Source organism: Chinchilla lanigera, unplaced genomic scaffold, assembly GCF_000276665.1.
Source record: "Chinchilla lanigera isolate Chin_1 unplaced genomic scaffold, ChiLan1.0 scaffold00188, whole genome shotgun sequence".
In the NCBI taxonomy this organism is placed as follows: domain Eukaryota; kingdom Metazoa; phylum Chordata; class Mammalia; order Rodentia; family Chinchillidae; genus Chinchilla; species Chinchilla lanigera.
Window position 1 is genome coordinate 562317 of NW_004955589.1, and position 21203 is coordinate 583519.

At 50.1% G+C, this 21203-nt stretch overlaps 2 protein-coding genes across 6 annotated transcripts in view; both read left to right on the top strand.

The window, feature by feature from the left end:
* Positions 1 to 9528, top strand: part of Them5 (thioesterase superfamily member 5) — a 25253-nt gene extending 15725 nt beyond the window's left edge. For 2 of the 5 annotated variants that reach the window (XM_005414538.2, XM_013509937.1), the window contains 6 exons: positions 2866 to 3020; positions 3996 to 4197; positions 5456 to 5566; positions 8509 to 8619; positions 8908 to 9032; positions 9334 to 9528. In XM_005414538.2, the coding sequence (XP_005414595.1) occupies positions 2866 to 3020; positions 3996 to 4197; positions 5456 to 5566; positions 8509 to 8619; positions 8908 to 9032; positions 9334 to 9380 (751 nt within the window). In that variant the 3' untranslated portion in view covers positions 9381 to 9528. The other 3 variants (XM_005414545.2, XM_013509938.1, XM_005414543.2) reach the window with 3 other exon arrangements.
* Positions 9529 to 19944: 10416 nt separating this feature from the next.
* Positions 19945 to 21203, top strand: C2cd4d (C2 calcium-dependent domain containing 4D; the record flags this gene model as incomplete). The annotated part of the gene is given in 2 exon segments (XM_013509939.1): positions 19945 to 20032; positions 21026 to 21203. A coding segment is annotated over 1 exon segment (87 nt), but the record flags the coding sequence as incomplete, so codon positions are not given.

The following is a 21203-nucleotide window of genomic DNA, read 5'->3' on the forward strand; positions in this document are numbered from 1 at the left end:
TCATGGCTATAGAATACTGAGGAGGCAATTCTTACTAACATCTTGGCTTTGGGCTATTGTGAATAATATTGGTATGCCACTGAGAGTGTATTCTATAAACTTATTAATACTATCTGATTTTTTTTAAAAATGTACATATATACTTTCAATACAAATAAATTTTAAAAATGAAAAAAATAAAAATCCTTGATTCCAACAGGGAGACAGATCTTTTGCAAATGGGAAGGGGTCCAGGAGACCCAGGGCAAGGGGTATGGGGAATAAAGACTTAGGATGTGTCCTGTACAAGTACCAATTACCCACAATGAATGTAAACATTATATGTGTAAAGATGAACGAAAAGTAATAACAGTCAGAATGAAAATGGGGAAAGATAGAGGGAAGCAGGTGGGTGGGCAGGGGCAGGGGTTAGAAAAGAACTGAGCTGTGCATGTGCACCTACCACCCAAGGTGAATATAAACTGCATATAATGCAAACATGTGCTCACAAAAAAATTAAAACCCTTAATTCTGGAGGTCACACACCTGAGCTAGTCTCCCACTAGCTTGCTGTAGATAACACCTCCAATGTGGGTTATGGTGATAACAGTTGTCTGGGTGATTTTTCAGGAACTCAAAGACCACTTTTGTCTAAACCACAGACTTTTTATTTTGAGATGGTGGGAACTGAGCCCAGAGCCCCATTCTTGCTAGACAAGTGCTCTACTACACAGCTACATTCCCAGCCCCAGACCACCAGTTCTTCACATGGGCCTTCTCAGATGTCTGTGAGTGACTTTTGATGTGAAGAGGCCAAAAACTCCACCCTCAGATTAGCTAACACCAGGATTTTCTGAACATGAAGAGCCATAAAGTTTGATTACACATGCGCAGACCGCTGAGTACTCCACCTACAGTCACTTTCCCACACATTGAGCCACTCTGCTTTTTTATCTCCCATCAGTACCCTTAAATCCCATTCTCAGGGAGGCAGATTTGAAGCTTAAGGGTTCCCTTCCATGCCTGGCAAATACATTCTTTTTTTTTTTTTTTTTTAACATAATGAATCTCAGCAAATAATGGTGTGCCAAACATTGAAAGTTCCAGTGTTTTTGTTTTGTTTTATTTTTTGTTTGGTTGTTTGTTCAGTTGATTTTTTGAGACAAGATCTTACTAGGCAGTTCAGGCTGGTCTTTTTTTTTTTTTTTTTTTTTTTTTTGAGACAGAGTCTTGACATGTAGTTTAAACCAGCCTTGAACTCACTATGTAGCCCAGGCTGGCTTCCAACTCACAATAATCCTTCTGCCTCAGCCTCCTAGGGCTGGGGATTTAGCTCAGAGGTACAGCACCCGCTTAGCAAGTGTGAGGTCGTGAGTTTGATTCCCAGTACCAAAGGAAAAAAAAAAAGAAAAAAAGAACTGATCAGCCTCCTGAGTGCTGGGATTACAGGCATGTACCACCAAGCCAGGTGGAATTTCCAGTTTTGTTTGGTTTGGTTTGGTTTGGTTTTTCTCCAGTATCAGGAATCAAACTCACAACCTTGTGCTTGCCAGGCAGGCACTGTGCCCCTGAGCTAAATTCCCAGCCTGGAATTTCCAGTTTTAATGGCTCTGAAGAGTCATATTTCATTCCTAAACTGTCAAGTTTCCCACAGATCCTATAAATGTCATTGTATCTCAGCACAGCAATTAAATATGAAGTATCAGATATCAAATTGTCAGTTGTTGATTTAGCTGTCATTGCTAATGTGCAAATAAACTCTTTTGTGAAACTCATTGTCTCTGTGATCCACTAACTGGGCAACTAGCAAAACTGGCTTGGCTTGGTAACTATATTAACTTTTTTTTTTTTTTTTTTGGTCTTTTTGAGACAAGGTCTCGCTATGCAGTTCAGTCTGGCCTTGAGCTCATTTTGTAGCCCAGGCTGGTCTCGAACTTGCAATGATCCTTCTGCCTCAGCCTCCTCCATCTGCATGCGCCACCACACCCAGCTAACTTCCCATATTAAATCAGTTTGATCTTTCAGAATCTGTGATAATATCGTTATTGTCATCATCATCATCATCATTCCATTTTGCACAGTTCTAATCTTTAGAATATGTTTTATTTTGGTAAATTAAAAACTGAGGCTTTTCATTGAAAACTATTTTCATTCAATAGGAGAAGTAATACCACCAAAAAGCATTTGCACCTCAGCTGACACTGGCAGGGCACTCCTCCCCCACACATCCTCCCAGACTTCCCGACAAAGGCTCCCCACCTGTCCGCACCTCACTCCCAGCACAGTCTGCTGCCCTCATTCCTTTCCCGATGCCCCCAGAGCACAATTTCCCTTGCTAGCTGCTTCCTCTCAGATGATTTTCTGTCCTCCACCCAACACATGCATTGAGCCTCCTGTCCCAAGCCAGGGACCAGCTGGTGGAGGCCTCCCTGGCTGACCCTGACTGGGACATAGGAAGGGGGCATCTAAGGGCTGTGAGCTGGTTTTCGAGTCCCCGAATCATGCCAGAGCTACAGAGCACATGCTGCACATGCACCACCAACACTCTGCAATTAAGGGATAAACCTCCCGTTTCTTTCAGCACTGCTCCCTAAGGCTCGGGGACTCCAAACTACTTGCAAATGCACATTTCATTCTTTAGCAACTTGTTCTTTTTGAACTTGGGTCGGTCCTGCTAGGCAGCGTCTATCCTTTCCCAAGTGTGGGTGGGGCTCGGGCAGCTACAGGCCCCAGGCACCTGTGGGTGTTGTAGCAGCCCAGCCTGGCCTTTCCCAAAGATTCTCTCTGGAAAAAGCCTGTGACACAAAGGAGCGGCTAGGGCGAGGTGGCTACACCCACAGCTAGCGCACCACTGCACTGTGCTCTCTTACCTTGTCGCCTCCTCAGGAGTCACCCTGGATCCAAGCAGGCATTTAGCCATGATGAGGGGAGGCTTCCAGGCAGTAGCGAGACTTGGCCTCCACACAGCCCTCCGCAGGACCCTCCGTATCCCGCCCAGACTCAGCTTTGCCTCAGCAACTGGATCTTCCACAGGCTCCCTGGTGAGTGAGTTCCCAGCTCCGTCAGATGGGCAGACATTCTCCTCAGAGTCTTGGGTCTAAGGAGCACCCCAAATTGCCTCTTTCTGGCTTATGGACAGGGCTGATGAGGAGTGGTTGGAGGAACTATTTGATATGGTAAAGGGAAGGTACTCTGTCATACCGTGTAGCTCAGATCCCAAACTAAATCCACCCAGACACTTGTTTGCATCCTGGTCGGCATCTTGCATGGCCACTAACAAATCACTTTCCTCCTACGGGACTCAGAATTTTGCAGCTAAATCAGGGTATCGCCAGACAGAGACCCTGTCTGTGTTCTTGATAAGCAGCTCATTTACTGCTCCCGGTAGCAACTGGTACATGAGCAGCTGACACTATAGAGGACTCCCTCATCCCTCTGATGGGCAGAATGTCGTTGCCTCCTGTACCTCCTCTGGGGGTACCCAAACATGTTTCAGAGGGGCTACCCTGTCCAGGCAGGCCTACAGCTGTGAATGGAGCTGAATAGCCGCGAGGTGAAGGGTCTGTAAAAGCATCCCGCACCAACTGTGGTCTCACCCCCCCTGGTGGCCAGTGTCTAGTCCAACAGCTCTCACAGGCCTAAGCTTCGAAACCTTAACCATATTTCTTCAGTTCCCCCGTCTGTGCAGTGGGGCTCATACTAGCAGTTGCCAGGCTCACAGAACCATTCACAGATGTTTAAGCTGAACGTGTGTAACGCACCGCCTCTGAGCAGCACGGCTGTCATTCTTGGCCCCTGTTCCCTTCCCTCTCTTCTTTGGCTGTTTAGTGTCCCTTGCTCAGTCACCCACAGAAGTCCCCAAAGGAAGTTGGGCTCTTTCCCCTAAGTTAACACTCTGGTAGCTGAGCCTAAAAAGCCCCTATACTAGGAAAAAAACTACCCGGAGGTCCCACAACCCAAGCAGCAGTCCCCACCCTCCAGGACATCGACTGGTCCCCCTGATTTCTCCTTGCCAGGTCTCAAGATTCTGTCCGGAGAAGACAGACTTGAAGGATTATGCTCTTCCCAATGCCAGCTGGGGTCCAGACATGCTGAGCCTGTACCAAGAGCTTCTGGAGAAGACCAGCTCAGAAGGCTGGATCAAACTGCCCTCATTCAAGTCCAACAGAGACCACATCCAAGGGCTAAAGCTCCCATCTGGCTTGGTAGCTACCTCAGGTAAGGCGGGGCCTGGGCGGGCCCATGGGCACACAGACACCCCAGACCACATTGACGGGACCCTGCCTGAGACTCTCAGGCAAGCTCATCCAGCTCCCTTCGCTGCGTTTAAAGACCCTTGGGAGCCAGGCGTGGTGGCACACGCCTGTAATCCCAGCACTCAGGAGGCTGAGGCAGGAGGATCATTGTGAGTTCGAGACCAGCCTGGGCTACAAAGTGAGCTTAAGGCCAGCCTGAACTTCACAGTGACACCTTGTCTCAAAAAAAAAAAGAAAAAAAAAAATGAAGACCCTTGGGAAGAAAATTCACAAGCCCCCTTCTAGAACTCCACCCAGAAGCTCTTCCTGCTGTCTCCCTCCACCCTCTGCTGCAACTGGGGAGGTGAATAGGAAGGCTCTTCCCTCACCACCTCCCTTCCTCCCACCTGACTAGGGCACACCCTAGAAGGCAGCTTTGCTGCCAGCTGAGTCCCGCCCCACCGGAGGACTGCAGGCTCAGTGCCCCTCCCTGTCTACCTTTTCACTGGCAGTTCTTCCCTCACAGCTGCACCTCAGCCTAAGCCCTCCTCCCTGCCCCCGTCAGAGCCCTTGGAGCGCCCCGCCTCGCCTCTCACAGGCCTCAGCTCAGGCCAGCACTCTGCAGCACCCCCTGGATCTGCCTGGCACCTCATTCCTTGTGTGTGTGTGTCTGCCTGCCTGCCTGTCTCATTTTTATGTACGATTCCTGCCCAGTGATGAAGGGAGGATAGAGCTGGCAAGAGACTTTTGGGTTACGGCACAAAACAGGGGCATCAAAATAATTTAAGAGTTTGATATTTTCAAAAAGGTTATAGTTGTAACTGTCTTGGAGAATTGGAACTCCAGTGGACTTTTCTGCTTTATTTTGCTATTTTGTACTGTTGCCTTTAATTGCAGGTGACCACAGGAGTAATTATACTGTTAATTTTGAATGCTTACAATGTTTTAAGTCTTGATCTGGCTCTGGTCCTGACTCCACCCTGAGCCAGGCGACTTCCAGAGTGTGGTCTCCAGCCACGGGCTCTCTCTGAATGCAGGGACTGTGCGTCCGCTCCCAGTTCGAAAGCTCGCCGTGAGCGCACCCTGGCTGTCCTTGGCTGTCTCTGTGACCGGTACCAGAGGCAGGGCTCGGCCCCTGGGACGGCATCCTGGCAAGGCCCCTGGCCCTCACACCCTCCTTTCTCCAGCTGTGACATTGCCTATCTCTCCCCAGACAAAGGTGACTATTGCATCTTCACCAGGTGCATCCAAGTGGCAGGACAAGGCTACGAGTATGTCATCTTTTTCCACCCAGCCAAGCAGAAGTCCGTCTGTCTTTTCCAACCAGGCCCCTACCTGGAGGGGGCTCCAGGGTAAGACCACAGCAGGGCCGGGGTGGGGACTCCTAGACTTGGCTCAGAGGCTGGGTGGGCACCTATGAGGCCCTGGAGTCTGCACCTCTCTTAGGAGCCAGGACAGGAGTGTGAGGAACGGGGCTTCAGCCTCAGGACGCCGGGCCTGGGGGGATCATACTGGCTTATCTGTCTGGTCCAATCCATCGTGCAGTTAAAGACAGCTCCCTTATCCAGGTCTTAGAATTTTCCAGCAACCAAGGACCTGAAAGGTCACCTTGAGAAGGATGTGACACATTTGGAAGAGGGCAAGATCTAGAATCAAGAGCCAGACTCCCAGTCCTGCTTCACTGTCGCAAGCAAGCAATACGACACCTGGCTTCGAATCTTCTTACGCAAAACTTAGGCCAATAATACCTAGCTGCAAAGGTGGCTGAGAGACATGACACTGTGGACCCCTCTGGGTGTCCTCATGAGCCCATAAAGCACAGTATAGCTATTGGGCACCACCTCTCCAGACCCCAGGTTTTACCCAGAGGGAAAGGAACTTGCCCAAGTCAGATCCAGGACTCTAGGACTTGGACTCCAAGTGCAGTGCTCTCTCCACTCTGCTCCTCAAACTTGAAACTGACCTAAGGAGAAGTTCACACTGGGCATAAATCTGGCTGGCCCGGGGCCTGCCAAAGAAGGCTACTGGCTACTAAGTTCATGGTTGTCTGCCTTCTCTTCTGTGCCTGTTTCCTCTCTGGTCACAAAAGGTAGTTTGTGGCACAGGAGTTCCTATGGGACTGGGTTTAGGGTCCTGAGGCCTGAGAGCGGCTGGGGTGGAGTTAAGCAAAACTGACAGTGGTAAATAGACGTCATTATCACCACAGGCTGTGGCCACAGACTGTAGCCCTCTGTCCCCTTGGCCATTCGAAAGGTCTCCTCCATGGGGACACTGTTCTTCAAACTAGTGCACGCAGATGCTGGAAGAATAGCTATCATCCCTCCCTGGGCCATGGGCCTCCTCCCCTCCAAAGAAGAAAACCCCGAAGAGGCAAGACTGGGGCTGATGTGTGGCTGAATCTTAGGGACTTGTGGAGGTGATGCCAAGAGGCAATAGAGACTATCCAACGCATGCCCGGCAGTGGAGGAGGGTCCAGCCAAAAACTAAAGTCTCCCAGGCCCTTGGCCACCGGGAGTGGGAGGGAGTTACTGGTTGACTAAGAGCTGCTCTGCAGAACCTACACTTACCAACAGGTCCCTTTCCTTGGTGGTGAGGATGAGGAGGGGAGAACATGCCGAGAGTTCTTTCACACCAACACCTTTTCCCTCTTTCAGTCAATTTGGGAGATGACGAAGACTGTCCATTTTTATTCACAATTCACAATTCATAGTAGAAAAATTAAGCTAGGTGTGGTGGTACATGCCTGTAATCCCAGCACTGGGAGGCTGAGGCAAGAGGATCACAAGTTTAAACCCAGCCTGGACAATTTAACAATTTAGTAAGACCTTTTTTCTTTTTGGTCTTTTCGAGACAGGGTTTCACTATGCAGTTCAGATTGGTCTTGAACTCACTTTGTAGCCCAAGGTAGCCTCAAACTCTCAACAATCCTCCTGCCTCAGCCTGTAAGATCTTTTTTTAAAGGGCTGCGGATGCAGTTTGGTATAAAGGTCCTGCAAAAGAAGGGGAAGGAGAAGAAAGGGAAGACAACGAGAAAGAAAAAGAAGATGGAGGAGGAGGAGGGACGGGAGGGGAAGGAGGAAGAAGAAAAGGGGAGGAAGGAGAACAAGGAGAAGGAGAGAAAGAACTAAAGCTCAAACAGGTTTAGCAACTTGCTCAAGATCAAACGGGTGGAGCAAGGACTCTAATGATCCACAGCCCCCAGCAATGTCCACCAAAGGAAGGGGACAAAGGGCCTGGGAAGCTGGGCGGTGGCAGGAACAGGAGAATAGCCTGGACACAGTAGTATAGTGAGTGCCACTGGCCAAGGTCCGTGGAGAATTACAACTGCACCTTCAACAGTCAGGAACTCCAGTCAGATATGGTGGCACACTCCCACAATCGCAGCATTCGAGAGGCTGAGGCAGATGCATTGTGAGTTTGAGACCAGCTTGGGCTATTTGGCAAGTTCAAAGATAGCTACCTATCAAGACCCGTCTCAGAAAGCAAAACACTAACAAAAATCAGGAACTCAAATCTGTTTTGGGTCATTTGCATTCCAAAGTTGGGGCCCCTCTATTTTCGCCAACTTAAGCAGCAATGCAGGGGCTTTGGCATGGAGGCGGCACTGGTAAGATGAGGATGAGGTTTGACGTAGGTTCAGGAAAGCATGTGTCCGCAGCATCCAGCGGAAGCAGGATGCCTTCCCATGGGCAGTGCTGGTCAGAAGTTGATTTTGCTGGCACTTTGTTTTATAAGTTACGTTTCATATTTGTTTGTCTTGAAAATGTGGGCCCAGCCCTGGCTGTAGTGACTGGTAAGGGGAGAGATGGCCCAAGATCGTAGCTACTTCCTTTTAAAGATGAAGTCAAAAAAATTCAGGCGTGGGGGCACTGGGGATACAGCTCAGTGGCACAGTGTCTGCCTGGTAAGCACCAGGTCCTGAATTCAATCCCGGGACCCAAAAAAGAAGTGCAGGGGTTTCCCATTTTCTTCACGCTTGCGCACTTCCAAATTATAGCAACCGTTGCAAGCCATTAGGTGACAGATCAGGAGGATGTTTTCCATTAACTCTTTGAGAAAAAACATTTTTTCCTGCAGAAATAAAATACTTGGTCAGTGGTAACACCTGCTGAAGCAAAACCAAAGAAAAGCTCGGCTAATGTTGACTGATTTGCTCACCTGTTTGGCTGCCTGAGGCTGAAGATCCACCTTTGGAAGGCTCTGGGGAGGGGAGGAGCGCGGGGTCGTCACTTCCCGGGGGGAAGATCTGCCCCGTGGCCCCAGCCCTGGACTTGCTCCCCACCCACACCCTCAGGTTTGCCCATGGAGGGTCTCTGGCAGCCATGATGGACGAGACCTTTTCTAAAACCGCCTACCTAGCTGGAGAGGGGCTGTTCACGCTAAGCCTCAACATCAGGTTCAAAAAGTAAGTATGGATCCCTGGGGCACTGGCCAAAGTCGTGGCCTTCTCATCACCGGGGGTGACCCTCCTTGGCAGCTGGGGTGGGGAAGCCCTGCCTGCCACCCTCCCTCCCCATCCCAGTCCCAAGCACTCCTGTCGTCCCTGTGCAGAAGACAGTCTTTGCTGCCCAACTTTGGGGCCCAACAAACAGCTCCTGAAACCAGGCCACTTCGGAGTCCTTGAGGCAGGTGGGGTAAAGAGGTGCAGAGGGGTGAGGAGGTGGGGCATGAGTTACACTGCCTGTTCCCCCAGCTTGCTCCCCGTGGGCTCTCTGGCTGTCCTGAACGTCCAAGTAGAGAAGATTGAGGACCAGAAGCTCTACATGTCCTGCATCGCCCAGAGCAGAGACCAGCAGACAGTCTTTGCCAAGTCCTCAGGTAAAGAAGTCCTCGGCCTCAGCCCTAGTCCTGGCACAACCTACCGCAGAACAAATGGAAGGAAGAATGCTAATGACCCAGTCCCAAGTGCGGTCCCAGCTGTTTAAGGGGCAGGACTTTGCCTGTGCTACATGGGTGCAGCGAAGGAGAACTCAACTAGGACATTTTGTTAAGTAGGAGGTGCGCAGTACAAAGCCTGTACCACAGGACAGCTCCAGGTTACAGGTGATTTGGAGCAAAATGTTCACAGCACCTCCTTGTGGCCTTGGCTCTCAACACTCAGCTCCCCCTTCCCTTGCAGGTGTCTTCCTTCAGCTGCAGCTGGAAGCAGAGTCACCCCAGGACTAGTCACTATGCCAATAGCAGAGTCAAGCCTGATGGCCCCAGCCCCGTCTGCCGGGAACCCAGCACAACAGGAAGCAAGAGCTATGGGTGTTGAGAGGCCCTTTCTCTGAGCAAATAAACTTCCAGTGCCCCATGCTCAGCCTTCTTGTAATTGGAAATCCTTGTAATTGTAATCCTTCTGGGGCCTCCCACATACGCACCTTCCCATTCAACACCAACAGGAAAGATTTACTGATCCCTTGTCAGACTCTGGGTGAGGCATCCAGTCCACAGCAATGAAAGGGCACAATCTGGAGGGCACAGAGCGCAGAGCACCCTAACAAGCCCCTCCCATCCCGCCCTGGGTCGGATCAGGAATACAGCATAGGCCCAAAGGAAAGTGAGTCCATTTTACCCTCTGAACACAGTCAGAACAGGCTTTCTAGAGAAGCTGTGCCTGAGCTGAGTCTCAAAAATTCAGTGGTGCTCACCAGGCAGTGGGAGGACAAAGGCACAGTGCCCTAAGAGAGCACAGGGGCTTTGGAGAACATTGAGGCAGGCAGGCATCTAAGGAAAGAGAAGCTGACCAGGGCAGGAGCAGCCCCTGGCAGGCTTCAGAATTCCTGCTATATACATCTTGAGCTTTGTCTTGTAAGAAACAGGAGCCTAGGGAAGTTTTTTGTGTCTTTTGTCTTTTTGAGACAGGGTCTCACTACGCGGTTCAGGCTGGCCTCAAGCTCACTTTGTAGCCCAGGCTGGTTTCAAACTCACAATGATTGTCCTGCCTCAGCCTCCCAGATGCTAGGATTACCACCAACACGCCCAGCTTTTTTTTTTTTTTTTTTTTTTTTGTACCAGGAATTGAACTCAGGATCTTGTGCTTGCCGGGCAGATGCTTGTGCCACTGAGCTACATCCCCGGCCCCTAGGAAAGTTTCATAAAGTTCTATCTTTTATAAAGATGACCCTGGTGGCAGAAAAGGGCAGAAAGACTGACAGCAGGAGCACAGGTTAGAAGACCTATGCAGGGCTCTGTACTGGACTCTGACTGCCCGAAGAGAATGAGGGCTGCATGTCAAATGCAGAAGAGAAAGCAAGAAAGATGACAACTAAAAAAGAGGACTTTGGATTTGGTGGAGGAAGGAGGAGGTGCATTTGCTAGAGCAAGTCAGGGAGGGGGGTAAAATCCAAATTATAATGAATGAAAAAAGTGAATGAGGAAATGAATGCAATTATTTTCCAGGAATTTTGTTGTTACTATTCAAGGAAGGATATTTGGGTAGGTTTATAAATTCCTTTGGAAGGAACTAGTAGAGATAGGTTGAAACTTTTGGGATGGGGGGTAGAGGCATCATTCAAAACAGCTCTCTGGTCTTACAGGTGGATCAAGAGTCCAAGTCAGAGAGCGGCCGTGTGACTCTGAGGCCAAAAGGCCGGCGATGGCGCACCCAGCAGGATGAGTTGAGGGGTTCATACCAGAGTTCCTCAACTTTCTCAGTGAAACAGGAGCCAAGGCCTGCAGTGGGGGAAAAGGGGAGGAAGGAGGATTCGGAGAAGCCTCTGTGGCAGTCAGGAAAACATGTTGCTCAAGCACTGGTGACCAAGGCTCCTTGAGGGCCTGCTGTTGGTAGAAAAGTAGGATCTGCAGCGGCAATAACTTGGGCTAAAGGAAGGGGAGCCAGCCAGCAAAACGCAAGGGCAAGGAGGGCAAGCCAGGTGAGAACAGTGGTAACAGAGGGAAGACAGCAGCGTGACTGGCACAGGGCGCTGAGAGGGAAAGGTTTGCCTTGAGGGAGAACAATGGAGTGGACGGATGGCTTCCGTGGACCGGGGAGGACGCAGCAGGCAACCGAGCAGCTTCCACAGGAAGGGCTGCGGGAGAAGAGGGGCCCTGTCTTGTGACAGCCAGACCTGTGTGAGCCCAGTAGGTGGAGAGGGTGTCCAGGACTGCACAAGGTCAGCAGGTAGTGAAGACGCTCAGGAAGAGGTCAAGGTTAAGAGCGTTTTACCAGAGTGAGAGCTTCACCATACAGCCTGCTGGGTGGTGCCTAAGAGTCATTCAGGAACTTGACTGGCAAAACTTCTGCCTTCTCCAACTCATGACTTCCGAACTTGTACGGGGGATTGGCATCTAGCTGCCAGATAAAAAGAAGGAATCTACAGGTCATGGTTGCACCTGAACCTGATTTATACCTAGATGCATCCCAAAAGCCTCACTCAATCACAAGTGGGGCTTTTGGAAGGTGAGTGGATTGTGGCCGTGTGACGGGTGCCTTGCTGTTAGGAGGTGGGGTCTGGAAGAGGCGGGTCACTGTGGGCGTGGCCTGGGAGGGTGCATCTCCTGTCGGGGCACGTGTCCCTGTTTACTGTGCCACGAGCACCTCTCCCCCTCCTCGCACCTCTGCCGTGGCGTTTCTTCTTGGAGCCAGCTGGCTGACCCTCTGAAACATAAACCAAAAGAAGCCTCTCTTTACGTTGTGAATGTCAGGTATCTTGACCAAAGAAAGTGACTAAGACAGAGTCTATTATTGTTTACACCTAGATTTCCCCTCAAATTCCCATGTGCTCATAGTTGGGGCTTGGGGAGGTGACTGGACTGTGAGCGTATGGTGCGTATCTCTGGATTATAGCTGGATGTGCTGGGAAGTGAGACCTGGTGAGAAGAGGGAGGGCACTGTGGGTGTGGCCCGGGAGAGGATAGGGCCCTCCTCCACCCATGATCCCTCCTGTTTCCTGCCTGCTATGCCATGGATTGCTTCTCTGCTGTGATGCCCCTCTGCCGTGGTGCCTTGCTTTGGAGCCAGCTGACTATGGACTGAAACCTCTACAAACAGTGGTCCAAAATAAACCTTCCCTCCTTTAAGTTGTGTCGTGTATTGTGTCTCAGTAATGAGAAAAGTAATGGAGGTAGATGTGCTTTGAGGCTTGATTTCAAAGTGGTCCAACTGGCCAGAGCTCAGTCACAAGGAATGCCACCATCAAACTCTAAAGTGAGACCATATATATATATATATATAGTCATTTTGAGAGAGGATCTCACTATACAATTCAGGCTGGTCTTGAACTTATTTTGTAGCTCTAGCTGGCCTCAAACTCACAATGATCCTCCTGCCTCAGCCTTCCAAGTGCTGGGATTACAGGGGTGCGCCACCACACCTCGCAGTGAGACCAAATTTTGAAGAAGAAAGGAAAACGGGTTTCACAAGTAGCTAGCTGCAGCCCCTGCCTCAGTTTGAGAGGAAGGCCAGTGCAAGAAGAGGATCTTAGCCAGGCATGGTGGCACACACCTGCAGTCACAGCACTTGGGAGGCTGAGGCAGGAAGATTGCTGCAAGTTCAAGGCCAGCCTGAACTGCAGAGTGAGATCCTGCCTTGAAAAAGACAAAAACAAAACAAAACAAGAAGAGGATCTGACCTAATTCTTATCCTGGTAAGTGAAGGATTTGGCTTCAAGACCAAGGTAGGGGCTCTAGGATTTGGCGATGAGCTTGGGAATTCAAGAGATCAGAAAGAATGAAACCTTTTGTGGCTAGGAACAGGGCCAGAGAGTTGTGCACAAGTTCAGCAGCAGTGGTGAGGGAGATGGATCTTCCAGTAACTAGACCAGGTTCTTTTAAGCAATCAACCTCAAATGATGGGCAAAGGATATAGATGTTATGATTTAGATCTACCATGTCCCCCAAGACTTCCATGTGCTCAGAGCGGGCCCTCAGGAAGGTGCTTAGATCTTGAGGGTGCTATACCTAGTTAATCCACCAATGAATCCAGAGCTGAATGCACTGAGAGGAGTGGGGCCTGGCGGTAAGAGGTGGGTCCCTGGGGGTGAGCCCTGGAAGGACGTCTTTCCCTCTCCATCTCCTCCCTTCTCTCTCAGCTTCCTGGCCACGAAGACATGAGTATTCTTCCTCTACCAGACCCTTCCACTTTGCCCTTCCTGCCTTGAAACCAGCTCACTATGGACTGAATCTTCTAAACACCATGAGCCAAGATAGCCCTCTCCTCCTTTAAGCTGTGGGCATTGGGTGTTTTGTTCTAGCAATGACAGAGTGATTGAGCCAGTAGAAATGGATTTGAACCAGCGCCTCCCAAAAGCTGGAGTTGTTTTGGAAGCCATAGCCAGGTATCTATGGCAACCAACTGTTTCCCCCCGTCCCCCCCCTCGTGCACTCACAAAACTCTTTTCTCTTTGGTGCTTTCACAGTTGTCCTTGACAATCTGTTACACCCAGAGTCTAAATCATTGTATGCTAAAAAAACTGTTTGACCTTTATTCATGGTCAGAGAGAAGCTAATCTTCAAACACTCCCAGAAGGGAAATGCATTTCATCCTTCCTATACAATTAAAAAAGAAAGAAAGACGAACAAAATAGTTGTGTTTGAGTTTCCATATTAAAATAGGCTGAATGCACCCTGGCACTTCTCTGTGGGGGCCAGTTTCTAACAGAAGTCAGCTCAGCTCAGCAAGGAAATCTGCAGAGGCAGGGGCCTCTCAGGCGGGGAGTGTCAGCCTTGACTGGACAAGGCCGGCTGCACAGGCAGGGTCTTGGACAGGACATATGGTCATGAGCTGCTAGGACACTTCTCTGCTGTCTGGCCCGTGGCAGATGCCTCTCCTCTCCCAGGAGGCCAAGTATTTCAGTTATCTGGGTGAAACAAAGGGAGAAGCTGCCTCCACATTTACAAACCCGCACCCATGGGTAGCATCTTGATCTGGACCCCAGCGACTGCAGAGGTAGATGGGCTGGAATCCAATACCCCATCCAGGCAAATGTGGGTGCTTATTCTGCTGGAAGTAGAGGCTGTGTGTTCTCTAGATGCCTGAGTCAAGTACCAAGTGTACAAAGGGTGATCAAAAGATGTGGTAGGGCTGGGGATGTAGCTCAACAGCATAAGCGCTTGCTCGGCAAGCCTGAGGTCATGAGTTTGGTTCCCAGTAGCAAAAAAAAAAAAAAAAAAAAAAAAATGTGGGAAATGTTTACACTAGAAAAAAACTTAATACAATACAAGACACATTGCCAAGAACAATGGGGTGTGTTTGAAATGAGAAGTTTGAGTGTTTGGAGGGGGATTGAGGTATCTTTTACTGTAATAAATTTTTTGACTTAAACATTCACTGTAGTTTTGAGTCAACCGTGGTGGCTAATGCCTGTAATTCCAGCACTCAGGAGGCTGAGGCAGGAGGATTGCTGCAAGTTGAAGGCCAGTCTGGACTATATAGTGAGTTCAAGGACAGACTGGACTACATAGCAAGACCCTATCTCAAAAAACAAAGACAAAAAGATGTATTTTATGATCATCTCTCATTAATCAAATGTTTACAGTAATTTCTATCAAATAAAAATATTACAAAGAAATTACAGTGTATCCTTACCCATCTTATTCACCATATCTGGCACCCTGCAACATCTGGCTCTTCCCCAAAGTCAAAATGACCATGAAAGATAAATGACTTAATCAACTTCTGCATCAAGCAGCCACCGTAGTATAACTAAAGACCCTCATGAACAAGGACTTCCAGATGGCCTCAGAAAGTAGCAGGAATGATGGATCAGGTATGTTAAAGCCAGAGGGAATATTTTGAAGGGGATTAATGGTAATGTGTCATTCAGTACAATAAATTTTTTAAAATGTAAACATCCACTGTGTTTTGATCACACATTGTAGGACCAGTCCAAGGTCAACAAGTAGGTGATAGCAGCTCTTGAATAAGGAACCCCTGAGGCCTTACAGAACCAAGGCTTTAGAGTGAGGCCATTCATTACAGGTCCTGGGAGAGGAGCCAGAGCTGTATGACACAATTTATCAACCACCAGAGCTCACAGGGAACACCAGTAGCCCAGCCATGCTGCCTAAGGCCACCACTCAGGGCCTCAGGACTATAGCTGAGCAAGACCCAAAAGCATGGGACCTTGTAGCATTTGCCTGCCAGCTTGGAAGACAGATCACTCTCTGCCTCTGCTACCTGGCTGGAACCCAGGAAGCACTCCACCCCCTAAGAGTTCTTCTGCACAGGGCCCTGCAAGAACATGGCAGTCAGGACCCATAGGTCACCTGGGAAGTTGATACAGTTTGAATGTTTTGTCCCCTCTGGAGCCAGTGTTGGGATTTTGACGCCCCTCTGGGGATGGTGGGAAATGGGCCTTTAAATGGTGATTGGGTCATTGAGAGAGAGGACTACCTTTCCCTCAGACATGTGAGAGTAAGGCCACTTTTTCTTCTCAACACACCCACTTGTCCTGACACTTTTCTGCCATATTGTAACACAGCACAAGGCCCTCACAGATGCCAGGACAATGCTCTTGAATTTCCCAGCCCCCAAAATCAGGAGCCAAAATAAGCCCTTTTCTTTATAAATTATCCAGCCTCAGGTAATTCTGCTACAGCTACAGAAAACTGACTGCAAAATTCTCAAGGAATGGCAAAATAGCATGGGGAGCCTGAGGAAACAGCACATTGAGTCCTCATGCAAGAAAGCAGCTCTGCTCAAACCTGAAAATGTCTGGAGTAGAAGGAAGAACAGATCTTTTGTTGTTTATTTGGTTTTGGAGACAGGGTTTTAAGCTGCTAAGTTGCACGGACTGAGCTTGAACTTGTGATTCCCGTTTCAGCCTCTCAAAAATGCTGAGATAGGGCTGGGGATTTAGCTCAGCGGCACAGTGCCTGCCTGGCAAGCGCAAGGTTGTGAGTTCGATTACCGGTACTGGAAAAAAAAAAAAGTAAAGAATGCTGAAATTACAGATGTGCCTCATCACACCCAACAGAACACTGTTCTTTGAGGAAGAATATTTGGGTCCTAGTCTCAACATTGCTACTGATTGGTCCCTCATTTCTTTCTGGCTCTGGCTCCTGCTCTGAAAAAATGAGGTGGATGATGTCTATGTTCATCCCGGGTCAGAGATCTAATTGTTCCAAGTGAGCAAGCTTTTGGTATACACTTACCAGTCATTTATTTTGCCTGCTTGCTCACAGAGTCCCAGTTTTCCCCTACTCTGCTTTCTATTGCAGAGGGCTGGCGCCTACCAACTTTACTATTCAGTCCCCTTTCTCATCAGCCTTCAGAAGATTGTGGTGGCAGCTTGGGAGTGGAAAGCAGGGAGAAGCAAGGGTGTTTCTCACCTTCTCTTTTGGAGGCAATGAAAGCAGTGACTGTCCCCATGGTTACAGGCTGTGTTTGTCAGATTTGCACTGCCATGACAAAATACAAGAGAAAAACAATTTAAAGGCGGAAAGATTTGTTTTGGTTCACAATTGCAGAAGTTTCAGTCCATGGTCAGCTAGCTCCATTGCTTCTGGTCTGAAGCGAAGCTGAGCGTCATCATGGCGGTGGTGGAGTGTGGCTGAGTAGGCTGCTCAGCGCAAGGAAACCTGGAAGTGTGAGAGAGAAGGGGCAAGCTCCATTCCTGAAGGTCACGCCCCCCGGGACCTACTTCCTCCAACTGGGTCCCATCTCCCAAAGGTTCCATCACTTCCACATAGGGCATCAACTGGCAACCAAGTAGCACACAGCCTTTCGGGGACATTCCCTTCCCTCCCCTCCCCTCCCCTCCCCTTCCCTTCCCTTTCCTTTTTCTTTTTTTTTTCTACATTTATTGCAGATCACAGGGTGGTAGCAGAAACAGAGAAGGGTGAAGGGAAAAAGGACCCAAGCACAAAAGGAAAAAAAGCACTGGGTGATTTCTTTTTTCCTTCCCCCCCCCCGCCTCCCCGGTACTGGGAATTGAACTCACGACATTGCGCTTGCCAGGCAGGCGCCGTGCCACTGAGCTAAATTCCCAGCCCCTAGCGCTGGGTGATTTCTGATCCAAACCACAATGGGTCTTTCTAGACAGCCCTGTGTGCCTTTCAAGCTCTTCCAGGGCCTTTGTAACAAGTCCCTGGAGCCAGGTGTGGTGGTGCACACCTGTAATCCCAGCACTCTGGCGGCTGAGGCAGGAGGATCACTGAAACTTTGAGGCCAGCCTGGGCTACACAGCAAGACCCTGTCTCAAAAAAAAAAAAAAAAAAAAATTCATTCATTCATTCATTCATTTAAAAATTCAGGTTGAAGATGTAGCTCAGTAGTAGAGTGTTTGCTAATCAAGTACAAGGCCTTGGGTTTAATCCTAGCACTGTAGAAAAAAATTAAATAATAAAAATTCTCCTGATTCTATTTCCCTCTCTAGCCACTGCCCCACTTAGACACTGCTCACTACTCCGCCTTCTTGAAACCAGCAAATTCTTTAGTAACGTTGTTTCTGCTTGCTTTCTCCCCCCACTCCTTCTGCTGCCCCCACCACCACCAAAACTGCTCACTCAAAGTCGGGGATAACTTCTCATTGCTAAATCTAAAGATCAATTCCCGGGCCTCATCTTGCTTCACCCCAGCCATGTGCACAGCGGGTTCTCTCTCCTCTCCCCAACCTCTGTGTGGGAGCACCCGAGGCTTGTTCTCTGGAGCCTTCTCTTCCTGCCGCACTTAGTCATGTCTCACGACTGTGAATTCCATCCTCTCCTCTCTCGGTGCCCCATCACGACCTCCAGTCTCAGCCTCCCCTCTGGGCTCCAGACCCACACATCCACCTGTCTAGCCAACATCTCTGCTTAGACGTCTAATGAGCTTCTCAAATTTAACAGATCCAAACCCAAGCATCAGATAAACCTTCAACCATTCTTTCTCTTTGGATGGGGATGGATCCTCTTCAGAAAATATCCAGAAACTGACTACTACAATCCTAATCCGTGACCTGTCATTTCACCCTGAGATCGTTTCATGAGTCACCTACCATGACTCTTACCCTGCTTCACTCTGTCCTCAATACAGGCACCACACAGATCCTTTTTACACCACAGCCAGGCCTCACTGCTCCCTAACTCATCACAAATAAAAGCTAAAGCAGTTCCAGTGAGCACAAGCCCTGGCATGCGGGCCCTGGTTCCCTGCTGACTTCATCCCCTCACTGGTTCTTTCCCAGCTATACCGCTTAAGCTGCCTTGACCACTCCAGGCTTGCTACTGCCTCAAGGCCTTTGCATTTAGGATTTCTTCTGCCTAGGCTGTTTTTCCCTTGAAGTCCTTCCTCCTTCCTTTGTGTTATTATTAAAATGTCACCTTCTCAAAATGGCCTTCTCCAACCACCCTACATTAAATTGCATACATCCCTGGCACCTGTCATCCTGTCATTTAATTTCCCTATTTCCATCGGTTAAACTATACTTTTAGCCTATTTTTCATTATTGTCTTTCCGCACTAAACTGTTAGCTACATGTGGTTAGAGAGTTTATCTGAATACATGGCACATTATGTAGATACTCAGTAAATATGGATGAATGAATGAATGAGGCTAAAAAATTAAACTTCCCTGAATCCTCCCCTATTTCTGGGCTTAGGGTGGAGATTTTTTTAAAAGCCCTTATTGTTAAGTGAGTTCAAGTTGGGTTTTCTTTTTCCTTACACTTATAGCAAAACCTAGCCGTATGCCCATCTGTTATCTTGTATAACCCGCACACTGATTCTGAGAGTCGGGTTTATTTTATTTACTAACAGGTCAAGTGGGCCCCTAAGAGATAAAGTTACATGCTAGAGGTTACAAAGCTAGTGAGTTGCAAAGCCCAGCTCCCCAGCCCATCTAACCAACGCCCAAAAGATGAGCTCTTGGTTACAGCACAGCAGGGAGACTGGCCCCTACCAGCAGCAACACCAGGACAGAGCCCATGAGGGCTGCAGGAATGGAAGGTCTGGGGCATTGGGAAGCACCACAAAAGAAACACTTGCTGTCGAAACACCCATGTATCAAATGACAAAATAACTGCTGCATGAACTGCTTTGTTTCATCTTGTTTCCTGCACTTCATAATTTGTCTTGAGGTCCTTGTTTGCATGTTTATTGTCTGTCTGCTCGAGACAGCTCCCCTATTCTATATATCCCATGTGCCTCCTGTTATCTGCTGAAGGTGGTGGGCATAGGCCAGCCTGGTCCAGTGGTAACTGGAATCAGCTCTGTCCTCGGCACTTCTATGTTCAGAAAGCCTGAGCCCCTTTTCTTTGGTCTGCTATAGTTCAGAGACGAGGTCACTCTGCCTGGTGACTCTGCCTAAGAGCTCCAGGGATGGCTCTGGAACTCAGCACCGGGGGCCAAGGCAAGAGTCCAGCAAAGAGAGTTCTGCAGAAGATGGGCTTTGTAGGCCAGTCATGGTGGCACAAACCTGTAATCCCAGCGCTTGGAAGGCTGAGGCAGGAGGATCTTTGCCAGTTCGAGGCCAGCCTGGGCTACAAAGTGAGACCCTATCTCAAAAACAAACAAAAAAACCAACCATGGGCTTTGTACAGCTATGGCTATGGGCTTCTTATGGGAGGTCAAGGCCGAGGCCACTGCCACTCTGAGGAATGGGCCATGTCCTCTGATGGCAGTCTCCCTCTTCTGTGTAGCCCTTCCCAAGTCCAGGCGGCCCATGTCGAGGTCTAGAGAGTGCTGCCAGAAACCTGGCTCTGGCTAGAGGAAGAAGTTAAGAAGGTCCGTCGTCCGCCTCAGAGACAAGAGCTGTGTTTGTCCAGGAAAGAAGTCAGACGTAGGCACGGAGGCCCCTGCCAGCTCCTCCCAGAAAGACAGGGCTGGGGGAGCAAGCTGGAGAGGAAGCTGCTTCCCTAAGACACAGCACGCCTGAGGCCAGAAGCCACAGACCGGGATCCAGCAGCCGCCCTTCGGTAAGGCCTGCACTGTGCCCTGGACGCACGGGGGAGACTGTGCGGGACTCGGACTCCCCGCAGAGAATTGCAATGACGCGCTCACGCTGGCTGGGCAGGGCTGACACGAGCACACCGCTGAGGAGCCTTCCGGAGCCGGCCCTGGGGGGTGGCGGAGAATCAATAGCGCCTTTGTGTTGTGTGGCTTCCGAGCTAGAAGAGTGGAGAGTGGGCGGTGCGACCCAACGGCCTGGGCCCGCCCTGCCAACTGGGGATGTGGTAGGGTGTGGGGTTGGGGAGCGGACGGCCAGGGCTGAGCGGGTGGGGTTCTGTGCGCTCCGAGGGGTGCATATCCTTGGACTAACTTCGGGTGTCCTCAGGTCAGCTGTCTCGAGTGTTCCCCCGCTGCCGGGAACAGAAGTGAGGCCCCCCTTAGGGCCGGCAGCAACTTGGGAAGGCAATGAACGCCTTGAGGGAAGAGCCAGAACGGGCAGACGGGGAGGCCTGAAGGACGGCTCAGTCTGGGAAGCTCGCGCCGGGGCAGCTGGGACAGCGGAGGGGGCGAGTCCTGAGGGCGCTAGACCAGATCCTGGAGAAGGGACCACGTGCTTGGAGCGGGCTGGGAGAAGCCGGCAGCCCACCTAGGACCACAGTGTCAGGGGAAGAGTGCACAAGAGGGGACTCGGGATCTGGGTCCGCGTTTGTGAACACAGGACCTTTTGGTTGTGCAGGTGTTGTTCTAGTTCTAATAGTAACTATGGCTGTAGTGGGTGTGTTGGGGCCCTGACTCTGAGCTGGGTGGGGGCAGCCTTAGTAATATTGGGGCAGTCTATGTCCTCGGGTATCCGAGGCCTGAATCCGAAAATGTGGCCCCTGGCCACGCGCTCCATCCCACCCCCACCCCCAGTCCGCCGTCCCTACTCGTTCCTGCTCAATCACAGGCCTAGTGCCCCGCGAGTGCGGGCGCGGCCGCCCGCAGCATCACCTAGCTCCGATCCTCTTCTCTCCTGTCAGCCCAGCTCCGTCCAGCCCTCCCGGCGGAGACGCTGGATTTGAACCCTGTCTGCCCTGCGGAGTCTGGAGCCTCATTACCCGACCTCACTGCATGTGGCTCTTGGAGAAAGCCGGCTACAGGACGGGGCGCGAGCCGGGGACTCGCTGGGCGCGCTGCAGGCTGCTCCCCGAGCGCCGC